At 43.5% G+C, this 25,134-nt stretch overlaps 1 protein-coding gene across 3 annotated transcripts in view; it reads right to left on the bottom strand.

Annotated features, from left to right (window-relative positions):
- Window positions 1-25,134, bottom strand: part of SF3A3 (splicing factor 3a subunit 3) — a 90,319-nt gene that overhangs the window by 15,008 nt on the left and 50,177 nt on the right. For all 3 annotated transcript variants that reach the window (XM_069756919.1, XM_069756921.1, XM_069756920.1), the window contains 2 exons: window positions 14,211-14,278; window positions 7,861-7,968 (listed from right to left, as the gene is read on the bottom strand). In XM_069756919.1, the coding sequence (XP_069613020.1) occupies window positions 7,861-7,968; window positions 14,211-14,278 (176 nt within the window). The remainder of the gene's footprint in view (window positions 1-7,860; window positions 7,969-14,210; window positions 14,279-25,134) is intronic.

Raw genomic sequence — 25,134 nt, 5'->3', positions numbered from 1 at the left:
CAAAAAAAACACCAATACTCACCGTAATGCCTAATACCCGATGCCCATGTCACCTGTTAAAGAGAAAAAATAATAAACCACCATATCCCCCTCACCTATCAGTCGTAATCCATACTGTTCGACAACGATTCAGCTCACTCGTAGAGCTGTCACATCAGCTGATGCGACTGGTCTACCCGGCTACACACTGACAGTAGCCTGTAATTGCTCCGGCAGTGTATAGCGCTGAGCTGTAGTGAGAAAAGTCAGAGTTCATCTGCTGATGAGACCCGGTGATCTCACTTATATCACCACCGCTGCGTGAGAACGTTCTCAAGCAGCAGTGAGTTCATCGGGGTTCATCAGCTGATGAACTCTGGTGAACTTTCTCAAAACAGCTCAGTGCTACTCACTGACACAGGAGCGATTACCTCCTGTTTCAATGTGAGCCTGCTGTCCTTGAAAGCAATCACATCAGTGACTGCTCTCAAAGTCATCAGGATCATCACGGGACATTGTGGATTATCTGTTCACTTTGGACAGGTGAGTATTATGGTATTGGGGATTAGGCGTTAAGGTGAGTGTAATGTGTATTATATTTTTAAATAAATATGTAAAACGTGTGGTCATTTATTTCAAATAAAACACCCAGAATAAATTCCTTTATTAACAATTTGAATATAGGGTTAGTAACGAGGGCGTCTTACAGAAGAATTTCCATTACTAACCCCTGGGCTTCAGGTCAGCTGCCGATACAAGGCTGACATGCTTGAGAAGGAATGGAGGAGATCCATGTCTGGCTCATAGATCTTAACAGTTATTTTACTTGTTAAGAGAAAAGGGGATTTCTCTGGAATAAGACATCGAATTGCAGATACGGTATCAAGGCATAACTTTATTCAGCTTCCCATAAAAACAGCTTAAGAGCGTTTATCCAACTGACATATTCCCTTTAAGAGAAAATAGAAGCCTGTAACAGGAAAAAGCACATTGCTTGGTGGATGTGAAAAACGTGAAGAGAAACATTAAAAAGGAACCAGCACTTCAGAGCCTCGTCCCCTTTATTCCACCAAAGAATAAGCCATCACTTGCTTGCTATAGCTCGAATATTATTTTGAATTCAAATTTGGTGGAACGGTCAATTATAACCAATCAGGTCTCAAGTTTAAAATCCATTTGTAAATCTGTAGCAGTCTGTCTTAAAAAGAGCGGCCAATAAATTTTTTTCCGTTGGGAACCCAGCCACTAGTGGTACAGATGAGAAACTTGGGATAACAGAAGCATTTTTTTGGGTCTTTTACATACTGTGCCAGTTGATAACATACAAAAAGAAATGGATATCCCCCTTATAGAAAACCCTCTACTAGTTTGGAAAAATTTCCCCAAAGTATTGAAATTATAGCGCTTTCACCAGTTTGAGCACGTTAAACTGGCCACATCATGGAATAGTGGCTAAAGAGCAATGCAGTTTTATTTCATTTTATTTTGCCTTTCTGGTGAAGAGATATTAGCTTGTCAGGTTTAGGTGATATAATTAATGTTAGATGCTATCCCAATATATTATAGGTGTAATAATAACAATATTAGCAAATGCCTCCAATTAGGAATGTAGTATACTTCTGATTCACTAATGTCTCTTTCCTCATGTGTAGGCACTGCAGTAGCTTAGGTATCCATGGTTACAACCACTCATATTGTGATAGTTGCTAGCGGTTGTATCCATTAAGTCTTCCCCTGCATGAGGAAAACTAATCATAAGCAGGCAGCAACACACAGGGGAAAACATAATATGCCCTCTGCTTCTGACTGATCTCTGTAACTACAGTGTATAGATAGTTAAGTATCATTATACGGGTATGTGCACACGTTGCAGATTTGCCTGCGGATTTTTCTGCACTAAATCCGCAGCTGTTGGCAGAAAACGCAGGTGCGTTTTTTGCGCGGTTTTGAAGTGTTTTTGAAAGCTAAATAAAGATGTATTCTTGAACAACAAAAAAAAAGATTTGTGATGTCATGTCTTGTCCAACCTCCTCTTTTACATTTGTCCAACCCACACTCCATTACACATATACTGTAGACAGACAGATAGAGGTAGATAGATATATCTATGGCTTGAGATGTAGTTAGATATATGGAGAGAGAAAACTGTGCATGATTTGAATGGAAACATGCATGAAAAACTGGATTCGGAGGCCGGATTCATCATTTCACATCTCAGTTTCATACATTTTTCGTCGGATCCGTCGCTGTGCGTTTTTTCGCAGGACAGAAAAACAGTTCTTCTGTACGGATGAAACGTGTGGCCGTCAGGCGCAATCCGGCGCTAATACAACTCTATGAGAAAAAAACCCAGATTCGGCGGAAAAACACCCGGATCCTGACGGCAAAATTCTGATGTGTGAAAGTAGTCAGATAGATATATGGATAGATATATCTATGTATCTATAGATGTAACTATCTATAAATATAAAAATCAAAAAATGAGGCAGCACTCCATAGGATCAGTATTCAACTTTGCAGGATTTAATCAACCCACTGTGCAGGGCGACGTTTCGGCTCAGACTGAGCCTTTCTCAAGGCTGTTGTACGTTGTACGTGCTGTTGTACGTTGTACGTGCTGTTGTACGTTGTACGTGCTGTTGTACGTTGTACGTGCTGTTGTACGTTGTACGTGCTGTTGTACGTTGTACGTGCTGTTGTACGTTGTACGTGCTGTTGTACGTTGTACGTGCTGTTGTACGTTGTACGTGCTGTTGTACGTTGTACGTGCTGTTGTACGTTGTACGTGCTGTTGTACGTGCTGTTGTACGTTGTACGTGCTGTTGTACGTTGTACGTGCTGTTGTACGTGCTGTTGTACGTGCTGTTGTACGTTGTACGTGCTGTTGTACGTTGTATGTTGTATGTTGTACGTGCCGTTGTATGTTATATGTTGTATGTTATATGTTATATGTTGTATGTTGTATGTTGTATGTTGTACGTGCCGTTGTATGTTATATGTTGTATGTTATATGTTGTATGTTGTATGTTGTATGTTATATGTTGTATGTTATATGTTATATGTTGTATGTTATATGTTGTATGTTATATGTTGTATGTTATATGTTGTATGTTATATGTTGTATGTTATATGTTGTATGTTATATGTTGTATGTTATATGTTGTATGTTATATGTTGTATGTTCTGTTATCCCACTTATTAAACCTGACAGGGCACACCTATGAAGTGAAAACCATTCCCGGTGATTACCTCTTGAAGCTCATCAAGAGAATGCAAAGAGTGTGCAAAGCAGTCATCAAAGCAAAAGGTGGCTACTTTGAAGAACCTAGAATATAAGACATATTTTCATTTGTTTTACACTTTTTTGTTAAGTATATAATTCCACATGTGTTAATTCATAGTTTTGATGCCTTCACTGTGAATGTACAATTTTCATAGTCATGAAAATACAGAAAAATCTTTAAATGAGGTGTGTCCAAATTTTTGGTCTGTACTGTTGTATGTACTGCTGTATGTTGTATGTACTGCTGTATGTTGTATGTACTGCTGTATGTTGTATGTACTGCTGTATGTTGTATGTACTGCTGTATGTTGTATGTACTGCTGTATGTTGTATGTACTGCTGTATGTTGTATGTACTGTTGTATGTTGTATGTACTGCTGTATGTTGTATGTACTGCTGTATGTTGTATGTACTGCTGTATGTTGTATGTACTGCTGTATGTTGTATGTACTGTTGTATGTTGTATGTACTGTTGTATGTTGTATGTACTGTTGTATGTGCGTTGTACGTAGTGCGTTGTACGTTCTGCTGTATGTTGTGTTGTGTTGTGTTCCGTGTTGTGTTCCGTGTTGTGTTCCGTGTTCCGTGTTGTGTTCCGTGTTGTGTGTTGTGTTCCGTGTTGTGTGTTGTGTTCCGTGTTGTGTGTTCCGTGTTCCGTTCCGTGTTGTGTTCCGTGTTGTGTTCCGTGTTGTGTTCCGTGTTCCGTGTTGTGTTCCGTGTTGTGTTGTGTGTTCCGTGTTGTGTTGTGTGTTCCGTTATGTGTTGTGTGTTCCGTTATGTGTTGTGTGTTCCGTTATGTGTTGTGTGTTCCGTTATGTGTTGTGTGTTCCGTTATGTGTTGTGTGTTCCGTTATGTGTTGTGTGTTCCGTTATGTGTTGTGTGTTCCGTTATGTGTTGTGTGTTCCGTTATGTGTTGTGTGTTCCGTTATGTGTTGTGTGTTCCGTTATGTGTTGTGTGTTCCGTTATGTGTTGTGTGTTCCGTTATGTGTTGTGTGTTCCGTTATGTGTTGTGTGTTCCGTTATGTGTTGTATGTTCCGTTATGTGTTGTATGTTCCGTTATGTGTTGTATGTTCCGTTATGTGTTGTATGTTCTGTTATATGTTGTATGTTCTGTTATATGTTGTATGTTCTGTTATATGTTGTATGTTTTTTGTTTCTTGTTTACATTCAACACTTTAGCCGGATGATGGGACTACTACTGTCCCATCATTGGCTAATGTGTCAATCACTGTCACTGTAGCAGGCATAGCCGGATGGGACTTGTGGTCCCATCGGACGATGCCTACACCCCCCTCCCCCCCGACAGCACGCACAGACCCCTGACAACCCCGGCAGACAGACCCGCACAGCCCCCCGACAGCCCCGCAGACCCCCCCCCACACGCACATGCAGACTCCGCCCACAGTCTCCGCCCACACACTTCCCTCCCGATTTGCAGCGTTTCCCCCGCAGCTAAACCGCAGATCTTTTCCCATCTGCGGTTTTGCTGCGGATGTGCCCGACTCAATGCAAGTCAATGGGTGCAGAAACGCTGCAGATCAGCACAAAGAATTGACATGCTGCGGAAAAAACAACGCTGCGTTTCTGCGTGTTTTTTTCCGCAGCATGTGCACAACGGATTGGGTTTTCCATAGGTTTACATGGTACTGTAAACCACAAGGAAAACTGCTGCAGATCAGCAGCGTCAAAAATGCAGCGGATCCGTGGTAAAATACGCAACGTGTGAACATGGCCTTAACCCTTCCAGATCTCATCTTACAGCAGTCAGTGTGGGCAAAGAGTGAGCTGAAAGCACTCAAATTGTATCTGGAAATACGGTAATTGTAGAAAAAGAAAACAAAAAGCAGCACCAAAAGAAAACAAAGGGTGCAAAAAATCCTTCCAGGTATATACCAAACCTCATGCTATTGTCCAGAAAAATGAAGGCAGCACTCAAACAGAAAAAAATAGGTGATTTATTGGCCCATGTGCGACGTTTGTTTCTAGGATGTGGCTTGAGAAAGGTCCACATCCTGGACTGAAACGTCGCACATGGGCCAATAAATCACCTATTTTTTCTGTTGGAGTGCTGCCTTCATTTTTCTGGACAATGGAAATAATTGTAGTGATACATAACTAAGCTTTGCTGTATTTTTACACCGTAGCAGCAGAGATATGCATCATTAGAAACGCTTCTAGATCTCATATCAGGGTGCAGTCAGCTCTCACTAACCACCAACACTGACTGCCATGAGATCTGCAAGGGTTTGTAATGATACATAACTCATCTCTGCTGTAACTCTACACAGTAGCGGAAGAAATCAGTAAGGAGGGAGTGTGCCCTTTGTGCCCCTGTGTGTTGCTGTCTGATTTGTCTTTGGGGGGGCATGTACTTGTTCCTCTGTATAAGGTATAAGGTTGTGCCCCTGTGTGTTGCTGTCTGATTTGTCTTTGGGGGGGCATGTACTTGTTCCTCTGTATAAGGTTGACCAATCTTTGGTAAAGCCCACTGAAACCACAACATAAAGTATAACCTAAAACTTTACAAGCTAATATCTCGGAGAGTAGAAATTAAAAAAAACAAAAAGCATGTTTTACTAGCTCTGCAGCCACTATTTCATGATGTGGTCAGTTTGACTTGTACAAAATAGTGAAATGTCTTTATTAAAGTGCTTGATATACACGGTGTTCCAAATTATTATGCAAATTGGATTTAAGTGTCAAAGATTTAATTGTTTTGTTTTTCAAATAAACTCATGGATGGTATTGTGTCTCAGGGCTCAATGGATCACTGAAATCAATCTTAAACACGTGATAATTAGTTTTCCAGGTGAATCTAAGGAAAACTACTTAAAAATTATGTTCCACATTATTAAGCAGGCCACAGGTTTCAAGTTATATGGGAACTTAAAAGGATCTCTCTGCTGCTGAAAAGCATTAAAATAGTGCAATGCCTTGAACAAGGTATGAAAACATTAGATATTCCACGAAAACTTAAGAGTGGTCATCATACTGCGAAGAGATTTGTGACTGAAACAGAGCACAGACAGAGTTCATGCAGATAAAGGCATAATGAGGAAGGTTTCTGCCAGACAAATTCATGGGATTAAGAGAGCAGCTGCCAAAATACCATTACAAAGTAGCAAACAGTTATTTGAAGCTGCTGATGCCTCTGGAGTCCCTCGAACCTCAAGGTGTAGGATCCTTCAAAGGCTTGCTATGGTACATAAACCTAATATTCAGCCACCCTTAAACAGTGTTCACAAGCAGAAATGGTTAAAGTGGGCCCAGACATACATGAACACTAATTTCCAAATAGTCTTGTTTACTGACGAGTGTCAAGCAACCCTGGATGGTCCAGATGGATGGAGTAGTGGATGGTTGGTGGATTGCCATCATGTCCCAACAAGGCTGCGACGTCAGCAAGGAGGTGGAGGAGTCACATTTTGGGCCAGAATCACGGGGAAACAGCTGGTAGGATGCGTTAAGGTTCCTGAAGGTGTGAAAATGACATCTGCAAAGTATTTAGAGTTTCTGACTGACAACTTTCTTCCATGGTCTAAAAAGCAGAAACGTGCCTTCAGGTGCAAAATCATCTTCATGCATGACAATGCCCCATCTCATGCTGCAAAGAATACCTCGGAGTCATTGGCTGCTATGGGCATAAAAGGAGATAAACTCATGATGTGGCCACCATCTTCCCCTGACCTCAACCGTACAGAGAACCTTTGGAATATCATCAAGCAAAAGATCTATGAGGGTGGGAGGCAGTTCACATCAAAACAGCAGCTCTGGGAGGCGATTCTGACTTCAAGCAAAGAAATACAAGCTGAAACTCTCCAAAAACTCGCAAGTTCAATGGATGCAAGAATTGTGAAGGTGATATCAAAGAAGGGGTCCCTATGTTAACATGTAACTTGGCCTGTTAGGAGTTTTTGGAGTTAAATAGCTTTTTTGTTCAGTGAATGTGACCTCCTAATGCTGCAAATTCCACAACTGAGCATTTTCAGTTCTTTAAAACATATCAAATGTATAGAAATTCTACTGCGCCTAATAATTTGGAACAGTGCATTTTGAGTTATTATTCATTTTTGAGATTATATTGTTATCATTGCGAGGTTTCTTCAGTAAAATTCGATGTATCCTCTAACACAGGGGTCCCCAACTCCAGTCCTCAAGGCCCACCAACAGGTCATGTTTTCAGGGTTTCCTTAGTATTGCCCAGGTGATAATTGCATTACCTGTGCAAAACAAAGGAAAACCTGAAAACATGATCTGTTGGTGGGCCTTGGGGACTGGAGTTGGGGAACACTGCTCTAACAGGTGATGACTTTTATTAGACTGACTGTCATTTGCACCGACCATTTAGGAAAATCCGAGAAAAATATCATTTGCATAATAATTTGGAACACAGAGTAAAGCATGATTATTCTAATGGAAAATATTATGTGCTGAGCCTCCAAATATTAAAAATTAATGTATGACTCCAATCATTATTTTCATTCCAGGCTTTTAAACAATGTCCATCACGCAGTTGAATAACTGTACAAGAGACCGCAAACATTTATTTAAACCAAATGCATCTCCATTCCACTTAAAAGGTAAGATAACTGTACCTTCGGACCCCTTTTGTCTTTGGGTTCTTGGCAAACAATGAAGGTTCTAGAGATTCCAGAGATTTTCCTTTTGTACCAAAAAGTCTCTGTGCCCGTTCTTCTAATGTTCTAAAAATAAATGGAGATTGGTTTAATACTACACTGTATATAGAAAATGTGCTAAAGATATCAGAAAAAGACATCCTATTACAACAAAGTGGTTTTTACTAAGCCTAGAACTACAGTTGTCGGGTGCATGCGAGCTCACATCTACAAATCATCGAATTTACGCACGATTTGTGGATGTAACCGTGCATGCGCTGCAGGCACCATTTTACTGGAGGCCTTTACTTAGCAAAATCTTGCTGACAGGTTCTCTATTATTTCATATGGGTAATTGGAAAGCTGTCTCACGGGATATTACCTGGAAGCTGTCATAACTAAGTAGTTGATAAGAATGTATAGCCATGACTGGAATCTTGTACCAGTCAATAAGTATACCGTAAATAATAAATCACTTTGTCAAGAGCTGTCAGTTCTCATATTTAAGGCTGAGAAAATATTACTTTTACATTGGTCAAGAAGACAATGGGGCACATTACTGATAAATGTGCCCCATTGTCTTCTTGACCAATGTAAAAGTAGTGTTGTAGAGACATCTTACATACTTATTACCACAGATCAAACATTTTTAGGCTATGTTCACACGTTGCGGTTTTTACTGCGGATCCGCGGCGTTTTTGACGCTGCAGATCTGCAGCAGTTTTTCATGCGGTCTACAGTACCATGGAAACCTATGGAAAACCAAATCCGCTGTGCACATGCTGCGGAAAAAAACGGGCGGAAACGCAGCGTTGTTTTTTCCGCAGCATGTCAATTCTTTGTGCGGATCTGCAGCGCTTCTGCACCCATTGACTTGTATTGAGTCGGGCACTTCCGCAGCAAAGCCGCAGATATAAAAAAGATCTGCGGTTTAGCTGTGGGTGAAACGCTGCAGATCGGGGGGGGAGAGTGTGGGCGGAGACTGTGCGTGTGTGTGCGGGCGGGGTCTGTGCGGGACCGTCGGGGGTCTGTGCGGGTGTGTGCGGGCCTGCTGGGGGTCTTGTGCAGGACCGTCGGAGGTCTGTGCGGGCCTTCCGGGAGTCTGTGCGGGCGTGCCGGGGGTCTTGTGCGTGTGTGCAGGCATCGTCCGATGGGACTACAAGTCCCATCGGGCTATGCATGCTACAGTGACAGTGAGTGACACATTAGCCAATGATGGGATACTAGTAGTCCCATCATCCGGCTAATGTGTTGAATGTAAAAAAAAAAACAACAAAAAAAAAACCACACAAACATACATACTACATACATACGACATACATACTACATACATACATACTACACACATACTACATACAGTTGTGGCCAAAAGTATTGACACCCCTGCAATTCTGTCAGATAATACTCAGTTTCTTCCTGAAAATGATTGCAAACACAAATTCTTTGGTATTATTATTTTCATTTAATTTGTCTTAAATGAAAAAACACAAAAAGAATTGTCCTAAAGCCAAATTGGATATAATTCCACACCAAACATAAAAAAGGGAGTGGACAAATGTATTGGCACTGTTCGAAAAATCATGTGATGCTTCTCTAATGTGTGTAATTAACATAACCTGTAACTTACCTGTGGCACCTAACAGGTGTTGGCAATAACTAAATCACACTTGCAGCCAGTTGACATGGATTAAAGTTGACTCAACCTCTGTCCTGTGTCCTTGTGTGTACCACATTGAGCATGGAGAAAAGAAAGAAGACCAAAGAACTGTCTGAGGACTTGAGAAACCAAATTGTGAGGAAGCATGAGCAATCTCAAGGCCACAAGTCCAATTCCAAAGACCTGAATGTTCCTGTGTCTACCGTGCGCAGTGTCATCAAGAAGTTTAAAGCCCATGGCACTGTGGCTAACCTCCCTAGATGTGGACGGAAAAGAAAAATTGACAAGAGATTTCAGCGCAAGATTGTGAGGATGTTTTATAAAGAACCTCGACTAACATCCAAACAAGTTCAAGCTGCCCTGCAGTCCGAGGGTACAACAGTGTCAACCCTTACTATCCGTCGGCGTATGAATGAAAAGGGACTGTATGGTAGGAGACCCAGGAAGACCCCACTTCTTACCCCGAGACATAAAAAAGCCAGGCTGGAGTTTGCCAAAACTTACCTGAAAAAGCCTAAAACGTTTAGGAAGAATGTTCTCTGGTCAGATGAGACAAAAGTAGAGCTTTTTGGGCAAAGGCATCAACATAGAGTTTACAGGAGAAAAAAAGAGGCATTCAAAGAAAAGAACACTGTCCCTACAGTCAAACATGGCAGAGGTTCCCTGATGTTTTGGGGTTGCTTTGCTGCCACTGGACTGCTTGACCGTGTGCATGGCATTATGAAGTCTGAAGACTACCAACAAATTTTGCAGCATAATGTAGGGACAGTGTGAGAAAGCTGGGTCTCCCTCCGAGGTCATGGGTCTTCCAGCAGGACAATGACCCAAAACACTTCAAAAAGCACTAGAAAATGGTTTGAGTGAAAGCACTGGAGACTTCTAAGGTGGCCAGCAATAAGTCCAGACCTGAATCCCATAGAACACCTGTGGAGAGATCTAAAAATGGCAGTTTGGAGAAGGCGCCCTTCAAATATCAGGGACCTGGAGCAGTTTGCCAAAGAAGAATGGTCTAAAATTCCAGCAGAGCATTGTAAGAAAATCATTGATGGTTACCGGAAGCAGTTGGTCGCAGTTATTTTGGCTAAAGGTTGTGCAACCAAGTCTTAGGCTGAAGGTGCCAATACTTTTGTCTGGCCCATTTTTGGAGTTTTGTGTAAAATGATCAATGTTTTGCTTTTTGCTTCATTCTCTTTTGTGTTTTTTCATTTAAGACAAATTAAATGAAGATAATAATACCAAATAATTTGTGTTTGCAATCATTTTCAGGAAGAAAATGAGTATTATCTGACAGAATTGCAGGGGTGTGAATACTTTTGGTCACAACTGTACACACTACAGACATACTACAGACATACCACATACATACATACATACCTACATACAAAATACTACATACAACATACTACATACATACATACTATATACTACATACAACATACTACATACATACTACATACATACTACATACATACTACATACATACTACATACATACTACATACATACTACATACATACTAGATATACCACATACATACATACAACATACATACCACATACATACCACATACAATAGATTCATACATTACATACATACAGTACATATAACAGAGTACATACTCACCATCACTTGTCACTTTGATCCCCGAAGCCAGTGTCACCTGTAAAAAATATTAAAATAATAAACAAACACTATACTCCCTGATCTGCAAAAATCCACGAGTGTCCCACGACGATCTCCCGTGGAAAGGAGCAGCATCAGCTGATGTGACTGCTCTCTAGGGGCTCCAGGAATACAATGACGGAGGTAGGGTATCCTTCCGCACTGTATTCCTCAGCCACTGTAAAAAATAGTCCCTAGTCTCACTTTTGGCATTGCTGTGTGAGAAAGTTCCCACGCAGCAATGGCATAAAGCAAGACCAGTGACTACAGTAACCTCTCAGTGATGCACAGCAGGAGCCATTGTCTCCTTGTCAGTGTGTCACTGAAGGTCATATAGAGCAGTGACTTCACCCGCTATAAGGGAGATCGTCGTGGGACCCTCATTATTAATTGGACTGCGTCGGACAGGGAGTATACGGTTTATTATTTTACTTTTTTGCAGTCGCTTAAGTATGGCAAGTTTAATTAAGAATAATAAAATACTTTTTTCTGGCTGTGTCTTTATTTTGTTTTTAACTCTTTCACTACTCTAGGATTAATAACGGATAGGCGTCTTATTGACGCCTCTCCATTATTAACCCGGCTTAATGTCACCTTACAATAGCAAGGTGACATTAACCCCTTATTACCCCATATCCCACCGCTACTCGGGTGTAGGAAGGCTAAGTACCGGAATCGGCGCATCTTACAAATGCACCATTTCTGGGGCGGCTGCGGACTGGTATTTGTAGCTGGGGGGGCCTATATACAGGCTATGAATATTAGCCCGCAGCTGTCTGCGCAGCCTTTCTGGCTATATAATATATAGGGGGACCCCACGTCTTTTTTCTTTTGGGGTTCCCCTATTTTAATAGCCAGTAAAGGCTACGCAGACAGCTGCGGGCTGATATTCATAGCCTGGGAGGGGGCCATGGGTATTACCCCCTTCCCACGCTACAAATATTAGCCCCCGGCCGTAGGCTTTCCCCCTCTGGTGCAGAAAATTGCGCGGGAGCCCACGCCATTTTTTTCCTTTTTTAATTAAACGCTCATTAAAGCTTCTTTCACACTTACGTCGGTACGGGTCCGTCACAAAGCGTTGGTGCAACGTATCGACGGACAGTGGTGATTTTTTGCACAATGTGGGTAGCGGACACAGTGTTTCAACGCGTCCGCTGCCCATTGTGAAGTCCCAGAGAGGAAGGGGTGGAGTTCCGGCCGCGCCTGCGCAGTTCAAAATGCAGGATCCGACGTACGAAAAAAATGTTCCGTTGAACGTCTTTTCGCTACGACGGTCTGCCAAATACCGACGCATCCACTGCATGACGTATGGAACGTGTATCCATACGTCGCAATGCGTCGGTAATACAAGTCTATGGAGAAAAAAATGCATGCTGTGGGCAACTTTGCAGGATGTGTTTTTTCTTCAAAACGACGCATTGCGACAGAGGCCAAAGGACGAAAGTGTGAAAGTAGCCTTAGAAACATCAGCCTATCTATTATATATCTATGGATATATCGATCTATAGATATATTTATAGATAGATATATCTATAGATACATAGATGTATCTATCCATATATCTGGCTGCTTTCAAACATCAGGTTTTTGCCGTCAGGCACAATCTGGTGAGTTTTGAAAAAAACAGATCCTTTTTTTTCTCATAGAGTTGTATTAGCGACGGATTGCGCCTGATGGCCACACGTTTCATCCATTTTTTGCCGGATCCTTCAGAAAAGCTGTTTCTGGCGGACGGAGAAAACGTACAGAAGAACTTTTTTTTCTGTCCGGCGAAAAAACGAACAGCGACGGATCCGGCGAAAAATGTATGGCACGGAGATGTGAAATGAAGAATCCGGCCTCCAAATCCGGTTTTTCATGCATTTTTTCCATTGAAATCATGTACATCTTTCATTCTCTCTCTCTAAAAAACGGATCAGTTGCATCAGTTTTTCACTATTTGCAACGGATCCGTTTTTTTCAAAAATTCGCCAGATCCTGCCTGATGGATAGATATATAGATAGATATATGGATAGTTAGGCTACTTTCACACATCAGTTTGTTTCTATCAGGCAGGATCCGGTGAATTTGTGGAAAAACGAATCCGTTGCAAATAGTGAAAAACGGATGCAACTGATTTGTTTTTTTAGAGAGAGAGAATGGAAAATGTGCATGATTTCAATGGAAAAAATTCATGAGAAACCGGATTCGGAGGCCGGATTTATCATTTCACATCTGTTTCATACATTTTTTGCCGGATCCGTCGCTGTGCTTTTTTCACTAGACAGGAAAAAACTTTCCTCTGTATGTTATGTCCGTCGGAAAGTTTTTTTTTACGGATTCAGCAAAAAACAGATGAAACATGTGGCCATCTGGCGCAATCCGGTCGCTAATGCAACTCTGAGAAAAAAACAGATCCGGCGAAAAAAAAACACGGATCCCTTTTTTTCAAAACTCGCCGGATTGTGCCTGACGGCAAAAACCTGATGTGCGAAAGTAGCCTAACTATCCATATATCTAACTATATCTATCTATCTCATTCCTTCTGTCTATCTATGTATCTATCTGTCTGTCTATCCAAGTGTGTAATGGAGTGTGGGTTGGACAATGTAAAAAGAGGAGGTTGGACAAGACATGAGATCACAAATCTTTTTTTTTTGCTCAATAATATATATTTAGCTTTCAAAAACGCATAAAAAACAGCATTAAAAACTGCGCAAAAACGCGTCAAAACCGTGCAAAAAACGCATAAAAAATGCACCTGCGTTTTCTGCCAAGAACTGCGGATTTAGTGCAGAAAAATCAGCAGGCAAATCTGCAACGTGTGCACATACACTTACACATGTTAAGGCTTAAAATAACAGCATGGGGGACATGACTAAGATAGGGAGCAAATGCTTTAAACATTTTTGTACTGCATGTAGGAGCTATGAATCTGTATTAAACTTCATAACCATACTGCCCTGTGTCGAGTCGTAAAATACATTTGATAAACCTTAAGACAACAACTTTGGGTAGATTTTCCACTTACCCTCCACATTTAAGACCTAATGCAAGTAATGCAGACTTCAGTCTATCCAACCCAAGAGAAGCCAATTCCTGACAAAACAACAAAAAACAAAAATCATCATATTACTGACTGCCACAAATATTAAAAGGTTAGTCAGATAAGCTTTCAAGTCATGTATGAATATAGCGGAATTAAAAGAGAGCCTGACAGCTTGCCCAGGCCCCCCCAAACCGCCAGTGTGTATTTACTGATATGTAAATACTATTTCTAACAATCCCCTTTTATTGTCGAAAGGATTATTCCATATTTCCAAAAATTATTTTAGAACTGTGGTGGATATTTGCTAATTATTTGGTTACTAATCATGGGGGTGTGGTTATCCTCAGAAAAATCATTCCCTCTAATCATGCTATATCAATAGCGATTTTCTATTTTTTCCTCCCCTTCTTCCAAGAGTCATAACTTTATTTTTTGATCATTCTAGTCGTATGAGGGCTTGTTTTTTGTGGAACGAGTTGTACTTTTGAATGACGCCATTGATTTGACCATATAATGTACTGGAGAACAGGAAGAAAAAATCCCAAGTGCGGTGAAATTGGTAAAAGTGCAATTCCACAATTTTTTTTTATTTACCATTTTTACTATATTGTAAAACTGATTTAGCAATTATTCCCCATAGTAAAACAAATATGCAAATACCAAACTTGTATCGGTTCTTTTTTATTTACCATACTTTTTACCGCCGTTTACTGATCAGATTCATTTACTTAAACTAAATTGATTGATCAGACATTTCTGAACGCAGCAATACCAAATGTGTATTTTTTATTGTTTTACTTTTAATGGTGCAAAAGGGGGGTGAATTGAACATGTTTTTTTTAAATGTAAATATTTTTTAAAACTTCATTTTCCAGGACGTTCCTCCTGACTGTTCTATCAGGAGTTTGTCCCTCTTATCCTTGATAGGGACAGAAACACACAAGAGGTCAAAAGGCCCCTCGCTCCACCACCCCTCAGTGTTTTTCTTGTTCCTATCAGGGACAGAAGCAAAAGAGGTACTACTTACAACTTCCAGCAAGCAGGAGCTCCTGATGCCGGATGCGGGGGGGGGGGGAAATGTTGGGATCGGGATGGGGGCCTCGCCATCTCTCCCCTTCCACCTGCTGGAGGTCTGGAGGCTGACACCCCGCCAAACAAGGGGTTCCTCAGCCGGCCCAGGTGAGCGGTGGCTCCTGGAGTGAGCCGCTTCCCCTTCAAAGGGGCTCTCCGCTCACCCCAACGAGTGGCTCCAACACACATCGAAAAACTTCCAGTTACAGAGGGATGACATGCATTCCACTGTGGAACGCACTTCCAGTAGATTTAAAGAAAAAAAAAAAAAAAAAAAAGGCGCCGACTCCTATTTTGAAGGAGTACCACATTTTGACAATTCAGATGGAAGACAAGTGAGGCAATACTATTTAAAGTATAGACGGAGAGGAGCTGAGGAATGGAGCCACTAGTAAATACAGCAAGACGAGCAATATGGCTGAAAACTTGGTCAGGGGACTGTAACTCTAAAAATAAATTGTGCTCCATCCCCTTTTCGGGCCTTCGAGTGTTTGGTCCAGTACTTTGGTCCAAGACATCGGATGACAAAAAAGGATTCCCGGGAGAAAAACCTTAGAAAGTTTTGTCCTTTTGGAGGCCTTATTTCCATCAGAAACCTGAATACAAAGGGAAAGGAAAGACCTGTAGATGGAGCTACCCGAAAAGCAGTAAAGGAAGAAGTGCCTTTCCCAGTTTGGCAAATAGTTCACGGAAACAATGACGCCAGGAAAGTAGGGGGAAGACTCCAAAATTTTCTTCCAGCATGGGCAGAGGTATCCAGAAATCCATAGATATTGCAAACGGTAGCAGAAGGTTACAAGATTCAATTTCTGCAGATACCCTAAGGAAGATTCCACCTGACAGCTGTCCAGTCTCCCCAGGTCACAAAAAGACTGCTGGCAGACGTAAAAAAATTGGTGTTTGGGAGCAGTGATTCCGGTGCTAGAGGCGGAGAAGGGTCTCGGCTACTATTCGGGCCTATTCTCAATCAAGAAACAAGGGGAGACTATCGCACCATAATAAATCTGAAATCACTAAGATGGGTTTCATACAAAAAATTAAAAATGGAGTCTATAAGATCTACGACTCCACTAATCAAAGGAAATATGGTGATTTTCACGCTGGATTGTTGCCTGTTCATCCTCACGGCCAACAATATCTGAGCTTTACGGTGATGGAGGGGGAAAAAGTTCAACGTTATCAGTTCAGATGCCTCCCATTTGGTCTCACCTTGACACCACTCATATTTGCCAAGCTGGTAGCAGAAGTTATGGCCTTTCTCAGGGAACAAGGGATATGGATTGTCCAGTATCTGGACGACTTCCTGTTGATGGCAGAGTCCCCCCAGCAACTGAGGGCCAGTTTAACGTCAACCATCTTATTGATAAACATCCTAGGGTGGATTATAAACTGGGGAAGGTCAAATCTAGTGCCAGGAAGACAAAAGGTCTTCCTAAGAATTCTCTTGGACTCCGAGCAACAGATGTCCTTCTGCCAGAGAAGAAACAGGAGGAACTCAGGGACAAGGTCTTAGAATTCAGAAGGAGATCTCAGGTGTTCATCAGGAAGGCTATGAGGATTCTGGAACGGATGACAGCTTCTATTGCTAGGGTCCGGTGGTGTCAATTCCACTCAAGACAACTGCAAAATCAAGTCATATCGACTAGGAACAGAAGGACGGATGGGCTAGACAAGAAAGTAAAACTGTCAGCAGTAACAAGAGGGTCTTTAACCTGGTGGACGTCCACAAGCAAACTGAGGAAGGCGATAATGTGGAGACGGTCCCCATTTGTATTGATCACCACGGTCGCAAGAGGCAGAGGCTGGGTGGCCCAGGTGCAGGATCAGTTTATACAGGGCACCTGGCGGAGTTCAGATCCTCCCAGATCATCCAACCTCCGAGAACTTCAGGCAATCTGGGAAATAATGAAGCGATGTGGGCCAAGTTTAAAAAACAGACACATCCGGATTATATCAATGTTACTCACAGTGGCCTTCCTCAAGCATCAAGGGGGTCCAAGACACCCCATTTTACAATCGGTAGCATGAAAAATCTTTCTTTGGGCAGAGGGGACGGTGCAATCAGTGACTGCAGTACATCTGAAGGGGTCCCAGAATCTGGTGGCAGATGTTCCCAGTCAGGAAACAATTCAGCAGTGGGAATGGGAGCTGAACTGGGAAGAATACAATCATAATACGCCGATGGGGTACCCCCCCCAAGTAGACCTGTTTGCTATCAGAAAAAAATCGAAAGCAGAGAGTTTTTTTCCCTCAATCAGGGAGACAGACCGACAGGACTGGATTCCCTATCTCAGGAACGGAACAAGGACCTAGCGTATGCCTTTCCCCCTTTTTCCCTCTAATCCCAGAAATGCTGACGAAGATACGGGAGGATGAAGCCACGGTAATCATAGTATTACCATTTTGGCCCAGAAGGAGTTGGTTTCCCTTAAAGGGAACCTGTCACCCCGTTTTTTGAGATTGAGCTATAAATACTGTTAAATAGGGCCTGCGCTGTGTGTTCCTATAGTGTATGTAGTGTACCCCGATTCCCCATGTATGCTGAGAAATAACTTACCAAAGTCGCCGTTTTCGCCTGTCAATCAGGCTGGTCAGGTCGGGAGGGCGTGGTGACATCGCTGGTTCTTCCTCAGCTTTACGTTGGTGGCGTAGTGGTGAAGACACAGCGCGCGATCTGCGCTGTCATCCCTTTCGTCGGTGGGGGCGGCCATCTTCCTGGGGCCGCGCGTGCACAGATCGAGTGCTCTGCTGCACGGGGCTTCAGGAAAATGGCCGCGGGATGCCGCGCGTGCGCATTAGAGATCGCGGCGGCCATTTTCCCAAAGCCGAGATGCAAACTCGGCTTTGGGAAAATGGCCGCCGCGATCTCTAATGCGCACGCGCGGCATCCCGCGGCCATTTTCCTGAAGCCCCGTGCAGCAGAGCACTCGATCTGCGCACGCGCGGCCCCAGGAAGATGGCCGCCCCCACCGACGAAAGGGATGACAGCGCAGATCGCGCGCTGTGTCTTCACCACTACGCCACCAACGTAAAGCTGAGGAAGAACCAGCGATGTCACCACGCCCTCCCGACCTGACCAGCCTGATTGACAGGCGAAAACGGCGACTTTGGTAAGTTATTTCTCAGCATACATGGGGAATCGGGGTACACTACATACACTATAGGAACACACAGCGCAGGCCCTATTTAACAGTATTTATAGCTCAATCTCAAAAAACGGGGTGACAGGTTCCCTTTAAGGAAGATGGCCATAAACGATCCTATCATCCTTCCAGAAAGGCACGATCTACTGTTCCAGGGACCAGTACACCATTCCAAGGTGAAGCTCCTACAGTTGGCTGCCTGGATCCTGAGCAGCAGATCTTGAGGTCTCTCAGATTCGGTCATAACTATTCAGAATAGTAGAAAACTTCAGCAATATATACAAAAATATGGAGGAAATTTTGTATGCGATATCCTGAGGCGACAACAGTACTATCTAAACCTGATATTCCCAGGATCTTAGAATTCCTCCAGGCAGGGTTTGAGAAAGGCCTAAAGGTACCTTCACACTGAACAACTTAACAACGATATCGCTAGCGATCCGTGATGTTGCAGCGTCCTGGATAGCGATATCGTTGTGTTTGACACGCAGCAGCGATCTGGATCCTGCTGTGACATCGTTGGTCGGAGCAGAAAGGCCAGATCTTTATTTCGTCGCTGGATCTCCCGCAGACATCGCTGAATCGGCGTGTGTGATGCCGATTCAGCGATGTCTTCACTGGTAACCAGGGTAAATATCGGGTTACTAAGCGCAGGGCCGCGCTTAGTAACCCGATATTTACCCTGGTTACCAGTGTAAATGTAAAAAAAAACAAACACTACATACTTACATTCCAGTGTCTGTCGCATCCCCCGGCGTTCTGCTTCCCTGCACTGTGTCAGCGCCGGCCGTAAAGCATAGCACAGCGGTGACGTCACCGCTCTGCTTTACGGCCGGCGCTTACACAGTGCAGGGAAGCAGAACGCCGGGGGACGCGACAGACACTGGAATGTAAGTATGTAGTGTTTGTTTTTTTTTACATTTACACTGGTAACCAGGGTAAACATCGGGTTACTAAGCGCGGCCCTGCACTTAGTAACCCGATGTTTACCCCGGTTACCCGGGGACTTCGGCATCGTTGGTCGCTGGAGAGCTGTCTGTGTGACAGCTCTCCAGCGACCACACAGCGACGCTGCAGCGATCGGCATCGTTGTCTAGATCGCTGCAGCGTCGCTAAATGTGACAGTACCATAAGACTCAGAACTCTTAAAATGCAGATTTAGGCCCCTGAGTGTTTTTATGGACTATCCGCTGGCGTCCCATCCATGGATTGAACGGTTCATAAAGGCCACAGGCAGATTAAGACCCACAGTTAGGGCCTACATTTCACAATGGGGTTTGAACACTGTCTTAAATGGACTCTGCAAATCATCTTAAGAACCGCTTAAGTATTCAGATATAAAGTCTATCTCCCTTAAAACTGCATTCCTGGTTGCCATAACAACGGCCAGGCGGATTGGGGAAATACAGGCATTCTCCATAAAAAGCCCATACCTAAGAATCTTCGATGACTGCATTATTCTTAGATTAGACCCTGCATTGCTGCCAAAAGGTAGTGACACCCTTTCACAAGTCTTGCCTTCCTTCTGTCAGGACCATAAAAATAGTCAGGAACGGTCTTTTCATTCCCTAGAAGTCAGAAGACTAGTCTTCCGGTACCTGGAAGCCACAAAGGACTGGGGAGTGGATCCCAATCAGTTTGTAGTTTTGGGGGAAAAATAGGGGGAAAAAGACATCAAAAGCGAAACTGGGACGATGGGTCAGATCAGTGATCAGCCTGACCTACACATCTGAAGGGAAGTCTCCTCCAGTCAATATCAGAGCCCATTCCACAAGGGCATTAGCCACATCTTGGGCAGAGCAAGCAGGTGCCTCGGTGGACCAGATCTGCAGGGCTGCAATCTGGATAAATCTTAATATGTTTTACAGGCACTATAAACCGGACATTTTAGCTGGCCAAAAGATGGCATCCTCTGGCATTCTCCTGATGGTGCTGTTAGGAGGGACATCCTGGAAATTAGGCATTAGACCTTCCGTTAAAGGGAACCTCTCACCCCCAAAATCGAAGGTGAGCTAAGCACACCAGCATCAGGGGCTTATCAACAGCATTCTGTAATGCTGTAGATAAGCCCACGATGTAACCAGAAAGATGAGAAAAAGAGGTTAGATTATACTCACCCAGGGGCGGTCCCGGTACGGTTCTGGTCCGATGGGCTTCTCGGTCCGGTCCCTCCCATCTTCTTATGATGACGTCCTCTTCTTCTCTTCATGCTGCGGCTCTGGTGTACTTTGTCTGCCCTCTCTGACCTTTCCCGGCGCCTGCGCACTGCAGTAATTTGCTCTGCCCTCAACAGGACAAAGTACGCCTGCGCCGGAGCGTGAAGAGAAGAAGAGGATGTCATCGTAAGAAGAAGATGGGAGGCCCCGGACCGCAACACCCATCGGACCAGAAGCGGACCGGGACCGGCCCTGGGTGAGTATAATCTAACCTCTTTTTCTCATCTTTCAGGTTACATCGGGGGCTTATCTACAGCATTACATTACAGAATGCTGTAGATAAGCTCCTGATGCTGGTGGGCTTAGCTCACCTTCGATTTTGGTGGTGACAGGTTCCCTTTAATAGGTTTTCTAGGAGTCCATCATGACAGCACCAATTACAATCCCTCCCTTAAAATTCCTATCTAGTATGTGACGGTAACGTATGTAGAAGGAAAATAGAATAAAATACAGTTGAACCCATTCTGGTGTGGTACTTGAAAAAAATCAATGACGGGTGGTGGAGGGAGGGGCCTTTTATCCTCATGTGTATTCTTGTACCTATCAAGGATAAGAAGGACAACCTCCTGATGGTGCTGTCATGATGGACTCCTGGAAAACCTAATACCGGTAAGTCTAATGCCTACTTTTTTTTTTAGTAGTCCCCCTAGGACAGGGGTCCCCAACTCCAGTCCTCAAGGCCCACCAACAGGTCATGTTTTCAGGATTTCCTTTGCATTGCACAGGTGATGCAATTATTACTTGGGCAAGACTAAGGAAATCCTGAAAACATGACATGTTGGTGGGCCTTGAGGACTGGAGTTGGGGACCCCTGCCCTAGGAGACTTGAAGCTGCGATCTTCTGATAGCCTGTACTACCTAAGTATAGCAAAAATCCCAATGTCCTATGAGCGCCAGCATTCACAGGGGTATGGTGACAGGCACGGGGGACTTCTGCAGATCCACGGCTGTCATGACAACCCATCAACGCCCTGCAATCACTTGACAGGGGCACCGATGAATGGGACTTGAGACGTGCTTCTGGCCGACGACTGATAAATGTTGCTCAGTGATTGATGCTGGCATTTAACTGGTGAGCTGCTGGTGCATATTGGATCCACCCGCAGCTATTAAAGGCACTTGATGGTTGATTAAATCAGTCAAAGTGCAGGGGAGATATGTGGGCTCAGCACTGGAGCCCGCATCAAAGGCAAGGAAACAGCCGATGACGTAAATATACGTCAATTTGTTATGAAGGGGTTAAAGAAGCACTGCCATCAAAATTTTTATCCTCAATATACCATTTTTTTCGAACCATAAGACATTTTCCCCCAAAAAATTTGGGATGAAATAGGGGGTGCGTCTTATAGTCTAAACGCAGGCTTACTGGGGTGTTGCAGCGTCCCTTCCTCAGGCATCCGGTAGAGGTGTGGCGATGCCAAGACTCGGTGTCAGCAGTGGGCAGGGCGGAGTGCATTGTTGGGGTCCCTACGGCCTCCTTCCTGAAGCCGTGGGCCGCCGGAGGCGGCAAGTGCGCAGATTGAGATCTTGGCGACTCTTGGTTTTCCTTTAGCTGAGGGCCACAGAGAGCTCAAACTGCGCACGCGCGGCCTCAGAAAGATGGTCGCCGAGAAACTGGTGATGCACTCGGCTCTTTGCTCACTGTGGACACCAGGCCGCGGCGTTGCCACATTTCTGACACCGGCATCCCGAGGAAGGGACCCTGCTCCATGCTCCGCCTCACCGCCGACACCTGACCCGCAGCATCGCAATGCTAGGATACCCTGGGACTGCAGCATTGCCCCACTTCTGCCGCCGCCGGCTTCCTGAGGAAGGGACCATGCCTCCTGTGACCCCGATCTACCACCGCTGGTCCTCAGGTAAGATACGTTAAATTCAGACAATCTTTTTTCTGCTATCTTCCACCCCAAAATTTGGGTAAGTCACTGCAAAAATCATTGGCAGGGAGGAGGAGGGAGCAGCTGGGATTAGAGTTGACTAGGGGAATGATAAAATGCAGGGTAAAGAGACATCCTGTTTCTACATAGAGCAGAGAAAAGAAGAATTAGATAGAAAGGCAAAATGAGCAATTGTAAGTACACAGTGCTATATAATATGATGTCTGCAATATATTAAGATAACACCTTTGATGTGAGTGAACAAAGTAATCATTACCGATTTACATGAGCATCAATTCAAAAAACACGGTCTCAAAAGGTTAGGCGGAAAAGAGCCAATATCCCTTTCCCTCTTTATCTTTTACAGGCAGCCATAATTATATATCTGAGTCTTGCAGCAGAGCAAGATAGAACTTAGCCCTGTTCTAGGTACCTGCAGGATTTGAATAGATGCGCTTGCCTAGCTTTTTACTAGGACCAGTGTCTGTGTTCACTAGAAGTCTGTTAGTCTGCTAGATGGAGCAGAGTCTAGTATGCTGCTGGTGAGTGACCAGACAAAATGCGAGCTGTAGCTGAGAGAGACGTGCAGGGGTCTCTCTCTGATTGGAGAAACATGTGGAAACTGCAGCCTGTTCAGTGTGAACTGTGCATGGAATTGAACACACTTCTGTTTGGCGCTGGAGCTCTGGCTAAAGGAGATACTGCAACTAGTGGGATCGGGCCTCTTCTGTGTATAAAGTTTGCTTCGGAAGAAAGTACTGTAATCTGTTCAGGGAGGCCTGCACTGACATATGTTACTGCAGAATGAACTGTTTCTTTGCTATGATACCTTTGTGCCCAGAAAAGGCTGCTTTTGGTTTTGAATCCCTTGAGTTTTATGAAAGCAATTAAAACTGCACCTGTTTGGACCAAACTGCACTGGCTGTGAACGCTACCTATTGCCTACCTGAGAGAGTGAACCCTTAGGCTATGTGCACACGCTCAGGATTTCTTGCAGAAATTTCCTGAGAAAATCCTGAAATTTTCTGTAAGAAATCTGCATGCGTTTTTTGCGCGTTTTTTTGCGGATTTTTCCGGACATTTCCCAATGCATTATATAGTGGGAAATCCGCGAAAAATCCACAAAATTAATGAACATGCTGCGTTTTTTACCGCGATGCGTTTTTTTCGCGGAAAAAAATGCATCATGTGCACAAAAAGTGCGGAATTCATTAAAAATGGGATGCATAATGCATAATGTATGCTGTTTTGTTGTGGTTTTATAGCGTTTTTATCGGGAACGCGAAAAATCAGCAACGTGTGCACACAGCCTAACTGTCTATACTGTGAACTTGTATACCAGAACACTTGCACTCTGCCAAGGAAGTAAATGTGGATGCTCATTTTAAATGGGTTATTGGACAAACCACATCATCAATAATCCATAGGATAAATAAATGCATAATCAGTGGTGGGTGGGGTCCCTGTTGTGAATAGCGTGTGTGGTAACTGTTCTATTCACTGTCTACAGGAGCTCTGGTCAGGTGCTTACACAAATGCTCTTATAGTGTATAAAGCAATGACCATGTATATACACTACCACTTAACACGTAACTTTGGGACCCTTGTTATTAGGATTGGGAGGGGGGCCAACAGTTGAGCCCATTTATTGCTATTAATAATGCTCAAAGTAGGATAACCCTTTTAAGTTTAGTTTAATTTTGACTAGCTGAAGAGCCCGGCATTGCCCGGGCATAGTAACTAACTGTGGTTAGTTATAACACATTATAATGATTATCCTCCATCCCATAGTCCCGTGCCCATATACCCATCATACATATCCTCCATTCCATAGTCCCGTGCCCATATACCCATCATTCATATCCTCCATCCCATAGTCGCGTGCCCATATACCCATCACACATCCTCCATCCCACATACATATTATGCCTTATCTTTGCCATGGCAACCATTCTAACATAATCGTCGTCATGGCAACTTATGACATCGTCATCATGGCAACATGGCAACATAGTAACATAGTTAGTAAGGCCGAAAAAAGACATTTGTCCATCCAGTTCAGCCTATATTCCATCATAATAAATCCCCAGATCTACGTCCTTCTACAGAACCTAATTGTATGATACAATATTGTTCTGCTCCAGGAAGACATCCAGGCCTCTCTTGAACCCCTCGACTGAGTTCGCCATCACCACCTCTTCAGGCAAGCAATTCCAGATTCTCACTGCCCTAACAGTAAAGAATCCTCTTCTATGTTGGTGGAAAAACCTTCTCTCCTCCAGACGCAAAGAATGCCCCCTTGTGCCCGTCACCTTCCTTGGTATAAACAGATCCTCAGCGAGATATTTGTATTGTCCCCTTATATACTTATACATGGTTATTAGATCGCCCCTCAGTCGTCTTTTTTCTAGACTAAATAATCCTAATTTCGCTAATCTATCTGGGTATTGTAGTTCTCCCATTATGACATAACCATTACAACCTATTATGACACTCACCATGGCAACCATTGACATCACCGTCACCATTACAACAAATGACAGCATTGTCGCCATGGCAACCATTATGATATCATCGCCATGGCAACCATCGTCGATAC

The sequence above is a fragment of the Ranitomeya imitator genome, chromosome 3, assembly GCF_032444005.1.
Source record: "Ranitomeya imitator isolate aRanImi1 chromosome 3, aRanImi1.pri, whole genome shotgun sequence".
In the NCBI taxonomy this organism is placed as follows: domain Eukaryota; kingdom Metazoa; phylum Chordata; class Amphibia; order Anura; family Dendrobatidae; genus Ranitomeya; species Ranitomeya imitator.
The sequence above is the reverse complement of the archived record's forward strand: the minus strand, read 5'-3'. Positions and strand labels throughout refer to the sequence as shown.